This window comes from Bombus flavifrons, chromosome 8 (genome assembly GCF_040668555.2).
Source record: "Bombus flavifrons isolate JBK064 chromosome 8, iyBomFlav1_principal, whole genome shotgun sequence".
Taxonomy (NCBI): Eukaryota; Metazoa; Arthropoda; class Insecta; order Hymenoptera; family Apidae; genus Bombus; species Bombus flavifrons.
In genome coordinates, this window is record NC_138449.1 from 3,236,265 (window position 1) to 3,254,564 (window position 18,300).

At 31.2% G+C, this 18,300-nt stretch overlaps 4 protein-coding genes across 9 annotated transcripts in view; 2 read left to right on the forward strand and 2 right to left on the reverse strand.

Moving 5' to 3' along the window:
* Positions 1 to 3,837, forward strand: part of nolo (ADAMTS-like no long nerve cord) — a 242,053-nt gene extending 238,216 nt beyond the window's left edge. For both annotated transcript variants that reach the window (XM_069118962.1, XM_069118963.1), the window contains 2 exons: positions 2 to 155; positions 249 to 3,837. In XM_069118962.1, coding sequence (XP_068975063.1) covers positions 2 to 155; positions 249 to 349 — 255 coding nt within the window. In that variant the 3' untranslated portion in view covers positions 350 to 3,837. The remainder of the gene's footprint in view (position 1; positions 156 to 248) is intronic.
* On the reverse strand, positions 2,733 to 3,815 carry LOC138182775 (hydroxylysine kinase). Its single transcript, XM_069118972.1, has one exon. It carries the CDS (start codon positions 3,813 to 3,815, stop codon positions 2,733 to 2,735), a length of 1,083 nt encoding a protein of 360 aa, XP_068975073.1.
* Positions 3,838 to 6,209: 2,372 nt separating the features above from the next.
* spel1 (DNA mismatch repair protein spel1) lies at positions 6,210 to 18,190 on the forward strand. 3 transcript variants are annotated; one of them, XM_069118968.1, is made up of 16 exons: positions 6,210 to 6,243; positions 6,315 to 6,398; positions 6,474 to 6,523; positions 14,312 to 14,435; positions 14,575 to 14,831; positions 14,961 to 15,128; positions 15,232 to 15,420; positions 15,482 to 15,876; positions 15,988 to 16,199; positions 16,281 to 16,598; positions 16,724 to 16,945; positions 17,017 to 17,249; positions 17,323 to 17,414; positions 17,494 to 17,716; positions 17,793 to 17,885; positions 17,962 to 18,190. In XM_069118968.1, the coding sequence occupies exons 2-16, from the start codon at positions 6,365 to 6,367 to the stop codon at positions 18,115 to 18,117; spliced, it is 2,766 nt and encodes a 921-aa protein (XP_068975069.1). In that variant the 5' UTR covers positions 6,210 to 6,243; positions 6,315 to 6,364; the 3' UTR covers positions 18,118 to 18,190. The 3 variants fall into 3 exon arrangements, with proteins under 3 accessions (XP_068975069.1, XP_068975068.1, XP_068975070.1); XM_069118967.1 differs by lacking the exon at positions 6,210 to 6,243 and having other exon boundaries at positions 6,262 to 6,398; XM_069118969.1 differs by lacking the exon at positions 6,210 to 6,243 and having other exon boundaries at positions 14,344 to 14,435.
* On the reverse strand, positions 6,754 to 12,699 carry LOC138182772 (repetin). Of its 3 annotated transcripts, XM_069118965.1 has the most exons (4): positions 12,554 to 12,699; positions 10,288 to 12,365; positions 8,740 to 9,126; positions 6,754 to 8,481 (listed from the first exon to the last, which is right to left on the reverse strand). In XM_069118965.1, exons 2-4 carry the CDS (start codon positions 12,347 to 12,349, stop codon positions 6,878 to 6,880), a joined length of 4,053 nt encoding a protein of 1,350 aa, XP_068975066.1. In that variant the 5' UTR covers positions 12,350 to 12,365; positions 12,554 to 12,699; the 3' UTR covers positions 6,754 to 6,877. The 3 variants fall into 3 exon arrangements, with proteins under 3 accessions (XP_068975066.1, XP_068975065.1, XP_068975067.1); XM_069118964.1 differs by having other exon boundaries at positions 6,754 to 9,126; XM_069118966.1 differs by lacking the exon at positions 12,554 to 12,699 and having other exon boundaries at positions 6,754 to 9,370; positions 10,142 to 12,362.
* Positions 18,191 to 18,300: the final 110 nt, after the last annotated feature.

Consider the following 18,300-nt stretch of genomic DNA (forward strand, 5'->3'; position numbering starts at 1 on the left):
GTGTACAGCGTCATGCGAAGAAGATGGTATCAAGTACAGAATCTTACAGTGTGTTTGGTATGGCACAAAGAAACCAGCCGGTAATGCATGCAGAGACATTCCACGGCCTCCTGTTATGAAAACCTGTAGAGGTCCACCATGTCCTCAAACACCTGGTAAAATATACTTAAAAACCTAGGATTCACCTATGGATAAATCGTATAATAATAAATATAAATAACTACTGTCTTTTTTTTTTTTTTTTTCAGATGACTGCAAAGACCATTCACAACTATGTAGCAGAGTGAAGACAATGAATATGTGCAGGGTGCCCCTTTATCAGAAGCAGTGTTGTCAATCATGTCGCTAGACTCAAATAATCGATAGCAATTGTTGATATGAAAAGAAATGCTTTAGGTAAAAATTGATGTAATGAGAGGTGCGCGCGAGGAGAATGTCAGTCGTGGCAACAAATCGAAGGTTAATCTTCGCAAACGTTTGTCAAAACGCTCCCTGAAACGCTTGTCTGCTGAAAGAATGTAAGAATAAAAGATTACATTTGAATCTACGAACATAGACAGACAGCTGCAAAATATGTAAGACATATTGAAGAAACGGTATCGACCAAATTTACTTCCGCTGATAAATGTTCCCCATCCTTTCTCCGTGCCCTAGGGCAAATCGTGTTCGCGTCTGAACACCAGATTCTTGTTGCGCCCACTAAGAATCTAATTCCTAATTGTGTGCTAATTAAAGCTATAATTTTCGGACGTGTATCACGTGTAGTTTGGCACGACTCCTAATTGCGCACGCTCATACCCCTCGGAAGAGCGAAGGAATCTCGGCATTCGTCCAAAAAGTTAAGAAATTATATTGTTAAAGTTCAATAAAAGCGGAGTACTAGGGAAGATAATAGTATCCTGAAAAGAGCTACCACGACGTGACGTGTCGTTGTCGTGAAACGGTAAGTCGTCAAAAAATTCGTCTATCATTGATGTTACGAAAGACGAGCTTTATAAAGCTGTTCAAATTTTAGATGGAAATGTTACATATGGGTGGGGAGGGGTGAACGGAAATAGTAATCTCGATTGCACTGTAAAGGGTAGCACAAAAAGATTAATTCTTCGAGGCTTTATTTTTTTACATGTACTCGTATTTCTTCGATAACGCACGATCGATCTCTGTCTCGGTTCAACGTTTCGAAAACGCGCGCGGTTCTCGTCATCATCATTTTTATCGAAGACTGAGAAAATGCTACATATTTCTTCTATATTAATTTCGTAAAGTTCACCATTCTCATCGGACGTTAGCGAGAATCGAGGAATTCATTTCCATTTCTTACACCCCAAAGAGTCTTCACACACATTCCGCTGTACCCTTCCGAATAGAGGTGTGTTACACGCGTTTTGTTAATGTTTTAACACAGGAGTATATTTATTACAACGTTACTTCTAGGTTTGACGATACACGATATAAATTATTAAATGGGAGATGTTAAGTTAACGAATGATGAAGTATAAAAGTTACTAACGACATAAGTTATAAATGAATTATTATGCGCCTATAAGCGCCTCGCGAGGCGTACATAAGCCAATAGATTCTAAGCAATAAAATATATAGGTACTGTAATATACTATTTTGTTAATAACCTCTGGCGAAAATTCGTTAACATGACGTTCCACTGTTAAATCCAAACGGCTCAAAAGAAACTTACATTTATGTCTCCGATCACTCGATTGTAAAGATGGTCGCATTTACTTGTGTAATTAGATCACGATAATCTGGTTTTTGCAATTTCTCTAATTCTTTTTTATTCGATACGTATAAATTCTTAACGAAGATATGATTCAATTCGTTCCTCATATCAAACAATTCGATACTATCCCTTTTTTAAAATAATTTTGTGTTTACTTTAACTTTGATTCCTACGATATTGTGAACAGATTTTCGCTATCAACGAATTTGCCTCAACACAGCTAGACAGTTTGCCAAAACGAACTGATGTTAATGAAATGAGATATAAATAAATTAGTATATTATTGAAATCGAGATAAAAAATATAATATATATATGTGTGTGTGTAATATATAATATAATATATATATTACATTATATATATATATATATATATAATTATATAATATATATATATATATATATAATATATATAATATTTATATTATATATATATTACAAGCTACATAAGTAATATGAAAGCACACGTGAATAAAAATGATTTCACCACCTTAAGCGCAGATATAAGTGTATTATGCAAAATAGAAATATATTGTCCTGCAGTATATTTATAAATAAATTCTGTACATTGCCGATATATTTCGATGGATATTCAGTTAGAATTTAAGTCCACGGTAATTGCTATTCGATCCAATTAATCACGAGAAGTATGCGTTTCTTTAATATTATCTACCAATAACACTCGATTTCGCATAAATTGATTTCTAATACCTGAATTTTTGTATATACCACGATCTAGTTATGTAAAGTGATTCCACGCTATTATACGAAGAGCATTATTATTCATTATATCTATGTAAATATGTAACTGCCTAAATACGAATAAAACCAGAGGATATATCACTGCACAATATCTCACTTCATTTTTTAATGAATTCAATATTCTATTGTGATATAAAGTTATGTTTATTGCTTATTCTATAATTGACAATAGATTTAAAAGAACACAGTAATTATGGCCAACAAATTGACAGTCACAGTATATTAAATAATAGAATTCAGTTCATCAGGCCCCAGTTTCGAAGAACTTCGTCCTCTGGAAGAGGCCAAAGTTTCTTCAACAAAGCCCATCCCGATTTCTGCGTGGTAAGCAGATATTCGTTTTGCGGATCGTGAAGATAACTGTAAGCGCCCATAACCAAACTCTGGCAAATTCTCGCGCAAACAGTAACTTTCAAAATCTTCTTCTCGATAACTGTCAGCTTCCTAAATTCCTGGTAACCTTCGATGACGTGTTTACCCATCGCCACGTCGCCAGTTTGCAAAAGCATGTAACACATTGCGATAGCTAACTCGAAAATGAGACATGCCCAGTGCGAATCACCAAAATCGATCACGGCAGCTATTTCTCTGCCATTACAATCCATTACGAAATTCTGTTCGTTCAAGTCGCCATGAATTATACCCTGCTGGAGCTTCGGTGTGACCAGAAGCACATCCTTCTCGAAGACTCGTATCACCTGATGCGCCAACTCCTTTTCAAATACATTCTTCAGAACATAAGTAAATTGACGTAACTTTGGCAAAGAATTCAACATCCACAAAGTCTTGTGGCCGATGAAAGCTGGATGGGAGAAGGTCATCAGAACATTACTAAGTTTAGCCGTGAAATTGCCTACGTTTCGGAACAATTCTGCAGTAATTGGAACACGGTACAACAGTTCGCCAGGCTGATAAACCAACAGCCTCACGGCATACTTGTCAGTGCATTCATCGACATTCAACGTGACCAGAGCATAATATAGTCCATTTATATTTTTTACGGGCAAAGGGCAGTTAATACCTCGTTGGTTTAGAAATATCAACATTTCAGTTTGTGCTTCGATCACATGTGTTTTCTGTGAATCCAAAGAGTTGATAATTTTCAAAGTATAGCCATGATGACTGATAGTCGTAATATGAGAATTCGTATACGATTCCTCACAAGTTACATGATAGTTTCTGTCATCATACCCATTTAATTCGATTATATTCGATGCTTTCAAACCGTAAAGTTCTTCCAAGAGCTGCACAGCTATTTGATTGTTGCTTGGTGGACGAATCTGTTGACCCGGCATTAGTATGTCAGCTTTGTTCTCCATTATCACTTTAAATCCTAAAAACTTTTTAAACAGAATATATATTAAAAGCTTTACCTTTCATGAATTAGGTACAGAATGAAAAATGAAGACGAAATAAGTTGCTTATAGACAGCCGTTGAAAATATTATTCTAAATTTATGAATAGTGATTGTTACGTTCTATTTAATTGCCGCGTTTGCTCGAACGTGATAATACGAAACGGATAAGGTAAACTAGCGTTTAAAGCAACTGGCAATAAGTTCTACTTTCGGCTAACCTGCTATGTGCGGGAATACTGGCGCGGGAGAGGATTAAAGTTGTTCGAAAATAAATTAACAATATGTAACGATTTATTCAAGTCTTACTCGATTTCGATATTGACAATTGACTGACAGACTGACGAATGTAAAACTTTTCGGTTAACAAAATGGAAATTCTTCGGTTGACAAAATGATGATTCTTCGATTGACAAAAATAATGATTCTTCGGTTGACAAAATGATGATTCTTCGGTTGACAAAATGATGATTACTAACTGACAGATTGACGGATGTAACCTCTTCGGTTAACAGATGGTAATTAACTCTACGGTAGACGGTAATGATAACTAACTCTTCGATAGAAAAAATGATAACTAACCCTTCGGTAGACGAATGGTAATTATTCGGTTGACGAACGGTAATTATTATTACTCGATAGACGAACGGTAATTAATTATTATTGACTTCTATGAGTCGCTACATTTATTTATATCTGTCGGAGATGAAAAAACGTCGGAATCTTTCTTTTGAAAATGTTTGGGAAGATCCTGAACGTTTGTTCAAACTGCCGACTTTGTTTACAGTTTTAAACAGTCTTGATATCGTTATAAAAACATAGTTAGGTAAATATAAAAACAGTTAGATAAATTTTTCGCAAGATATAGCTTTTAGCGGCTTTAACTGCCTTTCACTTCAAATACTGTAAACACGGTTTCAAATAAACGTTTTAAATTACCTTGATTTGAAAGAAATTACAATTTTACTTTCGCGCTACGGATCGTGCGGGACGCGGGACGTGACAGTGATATCTATATTTTACATTTCTTTACGTTTCATTTTGTTATTAATTTTCATTTCAATTAGTTGTATAATTAAAATATATTATAAAGAAGAAATGTTTCGTTCTTTAGACATTGTCCATTAATTTAGCAAATATAAATTCGAAAAGAGCGAACAAACAATAGTTGTAACTATATTTTTAAAATGTGGAAATCATTAAATAATGGAACTCTCGAATAAATCACTAAAAATAAATTATTTTCCTCGAGAATGTCGGTCCTTCTCCAAATATGAAGACACGCAATTCACTATGTGTTGGCGAATGAAGCAGCTCGCAAAGTGAATTGTATGTATGATGGTATACGCAATAAGTATGGTGGGGTTAAATGTACGATGATTGATATTTATCGTTGCTTGTTAGATTGCGCGTTATCCAGCATAAGAAATGTGAAGTATCTTTTATGTACATATTCGGATAACACGAGGCAATAAACGATATTATCAGAATCAAAGCTTTTTTAAGTTCTTTTTTATATTACGATTACTCATTAAACTAATTGTTCTTTGCCGGTTATCAAGCTATTCTCTATAATTTTTTTTCTATGGCACTATCAAATGCTAATAAAATACTAGATAAAACTTTAATAAATTCTTAACTTTTATTTAAAAAACCAGATGATTATTCAAGGTAATTTTTTATTGCAAGTTATACAATGTTAGTTTATGAAGTAATTTAATAATTTCGATATACATGTATGCGAGTTAATAATATTTTTTTAAAAAGTACGTATAAAATGATATTTTTGACAAATATTAAATTTAATTGTTTCAGAAATCAAATGAATAATATACTTGTACATTGATGAAAGGAACAGTCAATAAGATTTATAGAATCATAATCTGCTTTTAGCATTCATCAAGAATTTAAGGATTTAAATTTAAAATACTCGACATATGTATACTTTTCATGTAGATATTGATTTCATTTAATATAACTATTATACGTAAAAACTTATATATATAATTATAACTTACCAAATAATTAAAGTAGAATATTGAGAAATATATAACTATATATGTACTTGATTTAATAATTACTCTGTTGATTTTATGTAAAATAAATACAAAACGAAAAATTCAATTAACAGTTCGTATAGTTAATTTTTCATTATACACTGCACAACTTTTACACTATTGCACAATTAGTAATTTATCACTCAGGACATATTGCATTAGTTGTATAACCACAAAGATGGGATGCAAATACAAATCTTCAAACATTGGTAGATTTAGTTGACCAATAAAATTAGAGAGCAATGATAACTGAATAATCTACAGTGTGCAATCTATAGGTTGGTAGTATATGGCGTTACTCATTTTTGCGGGAATACGTTAAAATATAGATGTTTAGTGAGTATTTTACTAAAATCTGTTCCAAAATATTTTAACGAAATCCTGCAGTATTTATTTTATATTATTAGCTATTTCTTACTTAAACCGTAAATACTAATAACCTGCTCTATATAAAACCATGGCTGTCCAACCAAATCAACAATTTAATATGGGTTAGTGTAACAGTATAATTTTTTTAATTATTTTTTCATTAATTTGTAAATAATCATGTATAAAATATATTGTAGATCCACCAAGTCAACAGAGTTTTGTTAGATTTTTTAAAAATCTACCAGAAGTAAGTAAACATAATACATTGCATCTGCATTAGTACTTATCTTTATATTATTAAAAGTAACAGTTTTACGATAATTATAAAAGCAATAAAAAATAGAATTTAAAAAATAGATTCATTTATTTAAATAACAATATAGAATATATATAATAACCTTATAACAGTGAATTTTTTATAATACTACATCAGCTTCTTGAAATTATTAAATTAACAATTCCAATAATAATAGTACATTATAACACTGATAAATAAATTTTATTTAATAAATCTTACATATATTAAAAGCTTATATCAAGAACCTATATTACTAAAAATTATATATAAATAAATGTTAATTAAAAAAATTGAAAGTTATATTCATCCAAAAATATTTCTAGCCTTTTCTTTAGCTTTATCAAAAGTAGTTGTAATTTTGTGGCCAATTCTTGTCCAAAGAGACGATGGACGTGGTGGTTCATTAGTATCATTTGTATTTAAAGGTTCTACAGGTAATGGTGGCATTGTCAATTCTGTTGTTGTTACCATTATTTCTGGTTTCTCTCGAATATCCCATGGATCCGTATTACTTGTAGGTGGCAGTGTAGCACTAGGGTTTATTGTCACTCCAGAATATATATCTCCGCTATGTGTCGGATCATATTGTCCACCCCCATAAACTTCCAAAATTCTTGGCTGCAGCTTAGGTTCAGATGAAGCAGTTTCTACATACTTCTGTAAATTTTCATTTTCTCTTTTTTGTTGATCAGACATCAATTTATTTTCATGCTGAATATAACGAAATGGTTTTCTCACAGATTTAATTCCTTGTTCAGTTGCATAGTTTTGAGGTTGCCAATGTGATTCCTGCTGATCTGAATTATCAACTATATATTTAATTTGTTCTTCTTGCTTTGGATTTTGTTGTAAATTAGAAAATTGTGTTTGTATTGATCGCTGCTGCAAATCTTCCTTATTCTTCTGATCTGTTTGTTGTACGAATTGCCTTTGATCGCTTGGATGATATGTATAATGCCATTGCAAGCCTACAGTTGCATCATTCGATTTGTGTAACCAATTTACTTGGTCTACATTTCCTCCTTCAACATCATAACCACTACTTCCAGCTTGTTGACTTAACTTCTTAGAAACATCTTTATCTTGTCCTTGATCCCCTCTGGTACTTTGTCTCCTAATATTATCTTTATCACCTTCCACATTCACTTGTGGAGGTAATTCATAAATATTTGGCGCATCTGTATCTCCAGCATTAAGGTTCAAATTATTCTGATTATTAATATTATACATATCTTGATTTAATACCTGTGTATTAACTGTTGACCAACGCCTTGAATATCTCGATCTTGGTTTAGGTTTTTCTGCAGGCTTCTGCAAATCATCTTTTGGTTGTGAGCTAGTTTGTTGAGTCAAATGACCCCATTTCTGATCCCTCACATTAGGATGCCAGGTTGGAAAGGATTGTTCTGATTCTTGACCGAACTCAAGATTTCCAGATGTCTGTTGAGTGAAATCATCAAATTCCCCTGTTTTATGCGTAAAATCTCCTAATTGTTGATCGGCACCCTGTGGTTTCCAAGGTTGATAAGATTGTTGCGAATCCTGACCAAACTCAAGTTTTCCAGAAGTATGTTGAGTAAAATCATCGGATTCTCCTGTTTTCTGTGTAAAATCTCCTAATTGTTGATCAGCACCCTGTGGTTTCCAAGGTTGATAAGATTGTTGCAAATCCTGACCAAACTCAAGCTTACCTGATGTTTGTTGAGTAAAATCATCAGATTCCCCTGTTTTCTGTGCAAAATCTCCTAATTGTTGATCGGCACCCTGTGGTTTCCAAGGTTCAAAAGATTGTTGCGAATCCTGACCAAACTCAAGCTTTCCTGATGTTTGTTGAGTAAAATCATCAGATTCCCCTGTTTTCTGTGTAAAATCTCCTAATTGTTGATCGGCACCCTGTGGTTTCCAAGGTTCAAAAGATTGTTGCGAATCCTGACCAAACTCAAGTTTTCCTGAGGTTTGTTGAGTAAAATCATCAGATTCCCCTGTTTTCTGTGTAAAATCTCCTAATTGTTGATCAGCACCCTGTGGTTTCCAAGGTTGATAAGATTGTTGCGAATCTTGACCAATCTCAAGTTTTCCAGAATTTTGTTGAGTAAAATCATCAAATTTCTCTGTTTCCTGTGTAAAATCTTCTAATTGTTGACTTGCACTCTGTGGTTTCCAAGATTGATGAGATTGCTGTGAGTTTTGGCCAAATTCGACTTTTCCAGATGATTGTTGAATAAGATCATCAGATTCCCCTCTTTTCTGTGTAAAATCTCCCAATTGTTGGCTTGCGCTCTCTGGCTTCCAAGGTTGAAAATATTGTTGAGAATCCTGATCAAACTCAAGTTTTCCTGAGGTTTGTTGAGTAAAATCATCAGATTCCCCTGTTTTCTGTGTAAAATCTTCTAATTGTTGATCAGCACCCTGTGGTTTCCAAGGTTGATAAGATTGTTGTGAATCCTGACCAAACTCAAGCTTACCTGATGTTTGTTGAGTAAACTCATCGGATTCCCCTGTTTTCTGTGCAAAATCTCCTAATTGTTGATCGGCACCCTGTGGTTTCCAAGGTTCAAAAGGTTGTTGCGAATCCTGACCAAACTCAAGCTTTCCTGATGTTTGTTGAGTAAAATCATCAGATTCCCCTGTTTTCTGTGTAAAATCTCCTAATTGTTGATCGGCACCCTGTGATTTCCAAGGTTCAAAAGATTGTTGCAAATCCTGACCAAACTCAAGCTTTCCTGAGGTTTGTTGAGTAAAATCATCAGATTCCCCTGTTTTCTGTGTAAAATCTCCTAATTGTTGATCAGCACCCTGTGGCTTCCGAGGTTGAAAAGATTGTTGCAAATCCTGACCAAACTCAAGCTTTCCAGAAGAATGTTGAGTAAAATCATCAAATTTCCCTGTTTTCTGTGTAAAATCTTCTAATTGTTGACTTGCACTCTGTGGTTTCCAAGAATCATGAGGTTGCTGTGAGTTTTGGTCAAATTCGACTTTTTCAGATGATTGTAAGGTAGGGTCATTAGATTCCCTTGTTTTTTGAATAAGATCTTCCAATTGTTGAATAGTATCATGTAGGTTCCACGCTTTTTGAGACTGTTGTGATTCTTGACTAATTTCAAGTTTTCCAGATGTTTGTTGAGTGAAATCATCAGATTCCCTGGTTTTTTGTATAAGGTCTTCTAACTGGTGGATTGTACTGTATATATTCAATGATTTGTCTGATTTTTGTGATTCCTGGCCAAATTCCACATTTCCAAATGTTTGTCGAGTGAAGTCATCAGATTCCCTAGTTTTTTGAATAAAGTCTTCTAATTGTTGGATTGTACTGTATATATTCCATGGTTTATCTGATTTTTGTAATTCTTGATCAAATTCTGTATTTCCAGGAGTTTGCTGTGTAAGGTCATCAGATTCCTTTGTTTTCTGAATAAGATCTTCTAATTGTTGAATTGTATTGTGTAGATTCCAAGGTTTATGGGATTGTTGTGATTCCTGGTCTAATTTAAGTTTTCCAGAAGTTTGTTCAGTAAAGTCATCAGATCTTCCTGCTTTCTGTGTAAGATCTTCTGTGTGATGATTGACACTGTATCGTTTCCACGGTTGATAAGATTGTTGCAAATCCTGACCAAACTCAAGTTTTCTAGAAGTCTGTTGAGTTAGATCATCAGATTCCCCCGTTTTCTGTGTAAAATCTCCTAATTGTTGATCAGCACCCTGTGATTTCCAAGGTTGATAAGATTGTTGCGAATCCTGACCAAACTCAAGTTTTCCAGAAGTCTGTTGAGTAAGATCATCGGATTCTCCTGTTTTCTGTGTAAAATCTCTTAATTGTTGATCGGCACCCTGTGGTTTCCAAGGTTGATAAGATTGTTGCGAATCCTGACCAAACTCAAGTTTTCCTGAGGTTTGTTGAGTGAGATCATCAGATTCCCCTGTCTTCTGTGTAAAATCCTCTAATTGTTGATCGGCACCCTGTGGTTTCCAAGGTTGATAAGATTGTTGCGAATCCGGACCAAACTCAAGTTTTCTAGAAGTTTGTTGAGTAAGATCATCATTGATGTATTTATTTTGTGTTTGTTGCACTTCATCTTGTTTACCATACTTTGCATGGCGCTTATATTTTCTTGAATATTGAGAGGTACTTTGTGTATATTGTGAATTATAATCACAGTCCACAGTATCTACACCAGATATTAATTTGTCTAACATTTTTTTACCATGAGTAAAGCCATCTTCTTTGAATTGATGTAAATAACTATCTTGTTGTTGTATTCCTTGATGTAAATTATGTCTGTTGTCATACTGATTATTATTATATTGGAGACTGTGCTGGTTCATGTGTGAAATGTCTGTGGTATGCTGTGGTATGGATACTTCTTTTGTATGACTAGCATTCCAGTGTTCTTTGTAGTGAGATACACCTTGCATGCCTGATTGGATCCTGCTACTTTGACTTTGTGCATTGTTCCTCAAATTGTCAAGAAACGTTTGGGTCTGTGCGATTTGTCTAGATTGATGTGCATCTAATATTTCTGCCTGCTGATAATTATCTGTTTGCTGTTGTGAAGTTGATCCACTATATATATTCCTATTATAACCACTGTTTCCAGTATTGAGTACACTAGTATATCCTGATGTTGGATTAATAAGTTGACTAGTTGGTTGAAGTTTTTGTGCATATTCTTCGTGTCTTTCATATGTACTGTAGCTGTTTGCACCATAAGTATTTTGGTAAGGATTCCTATAAGGTAAATGTTCATTTCTAATGTCTGAGGAATGCTGTTCTTCATTATGTGTCATAGGTAAACTATTCCTGTGGTTATGTTGTCTTCTATAATTATTATTGTTTATATTATGCATGTTATCAATAGACAAATCATGAGATCTAATATGTGCCTGTCCAATGTTGGTGGATCCCACAGCCTCTGCTGTAGAAATATGTTTGAATTCTTGCCCTATTTCTTTTTCGATTTTCTCTAGTTTCTGGTGTATATCGTGCATTCCAATTTTTGTGATTTTAGGAATAGGAATTCCATCAGATGAACTGTAACTAGAAGTATAATTCCTTTTATAGTAACGAACCTTTTGAGGTCCTGATACATATTGACCTTCTTCTTCAAATACATGGCCACGTCCTCCATCAGTTTTATAAGAATCTACTGTACTCCAATTTCCATGCTGTCCATTAAAATGATATGGTTCTTGTAAAATTTGTGTATTCAAGTTAGATGTACTTTGCGGAATCACTTGTGATCTTCCACTGTATTCTCCAAGATCTTCAAGTCTTTCACCTTTAGTGTATGATGATCGAGTGTGTTGTTGACTCTGTATTTTATTATACTTATGTTGTGCAACTGATTCAGAATTACCCATTTGATTGTAAGTGTTGTGAGAATTAAAAACTTCTTGAGTATTGGGTAAATGTATACCATGTCTGTTATTCTGATATTCAAAATCTGATAATATTTCACCATTAGGATATCCTGTACTGTAAGAAGAAGAAGAATTTTTCCTATAATATCTTACTGTTTTGGGGCCTGTGACATATTGACCACGTTCTTCATGCACTTTTCCGTGTCCATTGTCTATATCATAGTCATTATGTTCGGACCATGTGCCTGGTTTAGAATAGTCAAGGCCTTGTAAATGTGACGCGGTTTGTGACAAACCACCAGAAGTTTGTGTTTGATATTGTTTAACATAAGAAATACAAGATTCTATGCATCCAGTTGGTGCAGATAATGCATATGTTATTAATAAAGATAAAATGACAATACTTTGTGCCACCATGTTACTAATTTGACCTCTGAAAATACAAAATTGTTTTAGCTATTTTTTATGAAAAACGCATGTAAATAAATTTTTATATTATTATAAAATATATTTTACATATTATTCGTTAAGGAACAAAGATAACACTTAAAGAAATATTATATTTATAATAAAATTAGTACCCTGTATCTGTTATTAAGTTAAAATTATAAATTTAATTACCATGTGGTGAAAGATCAAAATCCACTTAAGAATTGACGATTGAGATGATCTCAGTGGCAGTATATGTTGATATGTACTATATGCAAGTTGGAGCAATTCCATTTATGTTAGCTCCCCCTTCTTCATCACTTCTTTGAAAACATTCTCTTTCATTCTTACATGGTGATAATATTTTCTGTGCATTTATCCCAGTTATGTACATACATTCTTATCACAACTAATAATTCACAGTAACAGAAGAGAAAAGCAGACAAACAGTTTCTAATTTATGTTTTGTATTAGCTAGAAAGACCCATTTAATTTTTATTCAAGATACCATACATACGTATTTTAATTCAAATATTTAATATAAAATAATTTTGAAAAGCTTGTATTATATACTTTATTATATTTATAAAAATTTATAATAAAATACTTCATGAATTGTAATTAAAGGAAAAAGAAGCTGTTGCTATATTAATAATTTTAAAAATATATAATATTTTATTTCATTATATTTATTTATGTTTCTCATAGATATATAAATATATTTCTTTAATTTCCTGATAATAATTACATAAATAGTTTCCACTAACAGCTGCAAATTTGAGTTGATGTATCATCAATGATGTCATCCTCAATGTATAACATCCTTGTTGCAATATGGTAATTTATTCCTATTTCATAATAGGTAGAACTTCAAGGTGACAGATTAAAAGGTTTACTGAGATACATCAATGAGACAAATGTTCTATTTTTAATTCTAAGATAGGTGTATCTTTCATTGTATTTATATGTTGTAGCATTATTTGAAAGAAATACAATTCCCTTTATTTTATACTACATATTTAGTATAAAAGTTTCTTATACTCATATAATAATGTATTTAACAAAATATTGCTTAAACAATTGAATATAATGAAGTGAAATAGTTCATAATGTTTTTAATGGCCTACTTACATACGCCATATATTACTGACCTTCCTGGAACATGAACTTTGATCTTTTATCACAATAAAAATAATACTTCCAAGATAATGTCATTAGCAAATTTTCTTAATTTTTCTATTCACAAATTATTTTTAAATTTCATATTATACTAACATATTTGTATATGATATTTTGATCTTCTGTATGAACTAATAGTGATATCTATATTATTTTCATATCATTCGTTATTAAATTAGTAGATGATTTTATATTAATATTTTATTAAACTAATATTTTCAAAACTTTTAAATATATTTTAAAGATAATAAAAAATTAAATGTATATATAACTATTCAATGATGTCATATTAATGTAATACGTTAAATTGATACATCTTTTCCACAATATATCAGATTTCCTTGAACTCATACGTATTACATTAATATCAATTCATGACATTTTGACCCTAGATAGACATTGACCTACAGATATGTAACGAGATTCTTCATTTTCTTGAAAACAAGTGTAATAATTATGATTTGGTAATAATTACAATTTTCATATTAAACGTTCATATGTCTAACAATTTCCAAAAATTAACTTTATTTTTTAATTTTGCGTCTCTGCAGAGTTATAATATTTACAAATTTGTGTTACTTTAGGAACGTATATCAGTCATGAAAATGAATAAGTTATACAAATAGGTCAAGAATATATTTAAAGATAATATCATATGATATAATTCTGGATAGGTAGTCTCATTATAATATACTATATACCATTATATTATTAATCCTCAGATTTTAAATTTAAAATATATGTATGTAATCAAATACTGATTGATTTCAGAAACTTAATACCACTATACGATTTTTTAATAGATCAGATTATTACACATTACATGGTAATGATGCTTTATTTGCTGCACAAGAAGTTTTTAAAACTACGTCAGTTTGTAAGATGATAGGAGCTGGTAAGTTCTGAAATTCAACTTTAAAATATTTATTTGACTGTATTAGTACTAAGAATTATTAATAAACCTTTATTCTGTTTATTCTATACTTTTACCAATTTATTATGTACTTATCTAAAAAAATTTTTGTACAATGCAGAGCCATATAAAACCGAGGGTGTTATTCTTAACAAAAATCATTTTGAATCTTTTATACGTGATCTACTGTTAGTAAAACAATATAGAGTAGAAGTTTATGTTAATCAAGGATCAGCAAAAAATCAAAATTGGGTATTAGAATATAAAGGTTCTCCTGGAAATTTAACACAATTTGAAGATACACTGTTTGGCAATAACGATGTTGCTGTTAGTGTACATGTCATAGCAGTGAAATTAGGAATGGAGGCAAAATCTAGAGTGAGTAGTAGTAAATAACCATGTGATAAACTTTTTGTTAAAAAGTTTTTATAAGTAGTTTTATTATATATATTATTATATTATATTATATTACATTATAATATTATATATACTTTATCATTTTTTTAGATTGTTGGCTTAAGCTGTGTAGATACTACAGCAACTTCATTTTCTGTTTGTGAATTTCAAGACAATGAATCATTTTCCAATTTGGAATCACTGGTTGTTACACTCGCTCCCAAAGAATGTTTATTAATTCAAGGTGAAGGCAGCTATGAATTCCAAACTCTTAAACAAGTAAACAGATAAGACATTTCTTTCGTATAAAACAGTTGAACTAAAAACCTTAATGATATGAATGGAACATTTATTTGTTCTTTTCCTTTCTTTCATTTTTTAGGTCATGGAACGAAATAATGTAATGGTTACTACAAGAAAAAGAAGTGAATTTTCTAGTGAATCAGTTATACAAGATTTAAATACTTTAATAAAATTCAAGAAAGGACAACAACAAAATGTACAGTCTTTACCTGAAATCAATTTAAGCTTTGCTATGTCAGCTACTTCTGCGCTTATTAAATATTTAGATGTAAGTATATTATATTAATAAAGACAAAATATTTTAATTTAATTTGATAATTTTCTACTAGTTAACATCAGATGAAGGAAATTTAAATCAATTTGCTATAGACCAAATAAAGGAGTCACGTTATTTAAAGCTAGATTCAGCTGCTATAAAAGCACTTAATATCGAATCACGTGTTGATACCTCCTCTATTTTAAATGGAAACGCACCTACAAGTATTTTGGGCATTTTGGATAAATGTAGGACTTCACAAGGTCATAGATTGCTTGCACAATGGATTAGACAACCTTTAAAAGATTTATGTCTTATAAAAGAAAGACATGATATTGTTGAAACACTAGTGAATGATAATGAATTACGGACTAATCTTAGCGAAGATCATTTAAGACGCATACCGGATTTGCAAGTGCTTGCAAAAAAATTGGCCAGAAAAAAGTCAACTTTACAAGACCTTTATAAGTAAATAATGTATTTACAGTATATAATATAACTATATATATATATATATATATATATATATATTTATTTATTTATTTATTTATTTATTTATTTATATTGGTTTTATTTTAGGATTTACATGTGTATATCACATTTGCCTAGATTATTAGAACAGCTTTCTAATATAAACGTAATAGCCTTAAAAACAATGTTCAGTGATCCTTTGAGTGAACTTATTAAAGACATGGACAAATTTCAACAAATGGTTGAACAAACAATTGATTTAGATTCCGCCGAAAAAGGAGATTTCTTAGTACGAGCCGAATTTGATGATGAATTGAAAGGTACTTATACAATCTTTCATTTCATTGTGCTATACATGTAAATATGTTTTTTACGTATAAATTTATACATATTGATACTAGAATTAAAAAATACTATGGATGAAGTGGAGGCGAAATTACAATCTCAATTGGGTAAAGTTGCTAATGATCTTTCAATCGAAGCTGGAAAAACTCTAAAACTAGAATCAAATCAACAACTTGGATATTATTTTCGTGTAACATTGAAAGAAGAAAAAGTACTAAGAAATAAGAAACAGTATATTATTCTGGATTCTAATAAAAGCGGTGTACGATTTCGAAGCAATAAATTAAATGATTTAAATGATGAATACATTGTTGCTAGAGACAAATATACAGTGGAACAAAAAAAGGTTGTTACAGAAATAATTGAAATTGCAGGTATTTTATATATTATATATATATACACGCGTATGTAATTAAAACTTTGCAAAAATTAACTAAAACGCAATTAGACAATAAAACAAATACATGTTTATATCATTGTATTACTATCTCTTGGATAGCCGGTTACAGTAGTACAATAAAAGCTATTGGAAATGTATTGGCATCTCTTGATGTACTTACTGCTTTTGCTTCTGTTGCTGTAAGTGCTAATAAACCATATGTACGTCCTGAAATGCTACCTACCGAAGCTGGTGAGTTTAATCTTACTCAAGTTCGACATCCATGTTTGGAAATTCAAGAAGGAGTAGATTTTATAGCTAATGATATCAGTTTTAAAAGAGGTAATTTTTAAAAATATTATCTCATATATTATTTTGATAAATGTAAAATATAATAATTACTAAAATTATAGGCGAATGTCATTTTCGCATCATAACTGGTCCAAATATGGGAGGTAAAAGCACCTATATAAGATCTGCTGGTGTCAGTGCTTTAATGGCACATATTGGAAGCTTTGTTCCTTGTGATCAAGCAAGAATATCATTATTGGATTGTATATTAGCCCGTGTAGGAGCTGATGATTCTCAATTAAAAGGGCTTTCTACATTCATGATGGAAATGATAGAAACTGCTGCTATATTAAAAGTAAATTGATGATATTTATAGCATTAAATATTGAATAATATGTATACATTTATATTTTATACGATTTCGATAGACAGCAACTTGTAATTCCCTCGTGTTAATTGACGAATTAGGCAGAGGAACTTCTACTTATGAAGGTTGCGGTATAGCATGGTCAATCGCCGAGTAATATATGAACAATCTTCTGATTTTATCACAAATTTTTATTTTTCTGTATAATTTATAACAATAAAATTTTTTGCAGATATTTAGCAAAAGAAATCAAATGCTACTGTCTTTTTGCGACACATTTTCATGAAATAACTAAATTAGAAGAAGAAGTATCTGCCGTTAAAAATCAACATGTTACAGCCCTTGTAGACGATAATAAATTAACTTTATTATATAAAGTAAAACCTGGTATATGTGATCAAAGTTTTGGCATACATGTCGCTAAAATGGCTAATTTCCCACAAGATGTTATAGAGGTAAACATGTCTTGATTTATATTTTTAAATTTTAATTTTGCCATAATAATGATAAGAAAACGAATATTTCATTTAGTTTGCTAAGCGTAAACAAGCAGAGCTTGAAGATTACCAAGACTCAGTTTTTGAAGGTTCTGATAATCCACAAAAAAAGAAAAATATTATAAAGGTAATCATATTTTTGTTAGAAACACATAAAAATCTTAAATATTGCTGATATAATCTAATCTTTAATAATGTTACAGGAAGCTGAAGTTCTTATTGCAGAATTTATTAGCAAATGCAGAAATTTAGACAAATCATTATCTGATGCGGAACTGGAAGATAAAATTTCAACATTTAAAAGAGAAGTTCTATCTCACGAAAATCCCTACATAAAGACACTTCTATCAGCTTCTTAACTTAATGTAAAACAATTACTTTATAAAAGTACTATCCAGAATTAATCACATGAGTATTACTAATTTAGGTATATATATATATATATATATATATATATATATATATATAGCAGGTTTTTTATAATAAAAATATCTTTCGAATAAATATAGCTGTACCACTGATCTCAGATATTTAACAAAATC

Excerpts from the sequence above, each read along its gene's own strand:
- LOC138182775 (XM_069118972.1), bottom strand. The coding sequence starts at position 3,815 with ATGGAGAACAAAGCTGACATACTAATGCCGGGTCAACAGATTCGTCCA.
- spel1 (XM_069118968.1), top strand. The coding sequence starts at position 6,365 with ATGGCTGTCCAACCAAATCAACAATTTAATATGG. Across the intron at positions 16,200-16,280 it reads ATTTGATGATGAATTGAAAG|AATTAAAAAATACTATGGAT; the intron begins GTACTTATACAA and ends TATTGATACTAG. Across the intron at positions 17,717-17,792 it reads TCCCACAAGATGTTATAGAG|TTTGCTAAGCGTAAACAAGC; the intron begins GTAAACATGTCT and ends TATTTCATTTAG.
- LOC138182772 (XM_069118966.1), bottom strand. The coding sequence starts at position 12,349 with ATGGTGGCACAAAGTATTGTCATTTTATCTTTATTAATAACATATGCA. Across the intron at positions 9,371-10,141 it reads AACCGTGGAAACGATACAGT|GGTGCTGATCAACAATTAGG; the intron begins GTCAATCATCAC and ends CGGAAGCCACAG.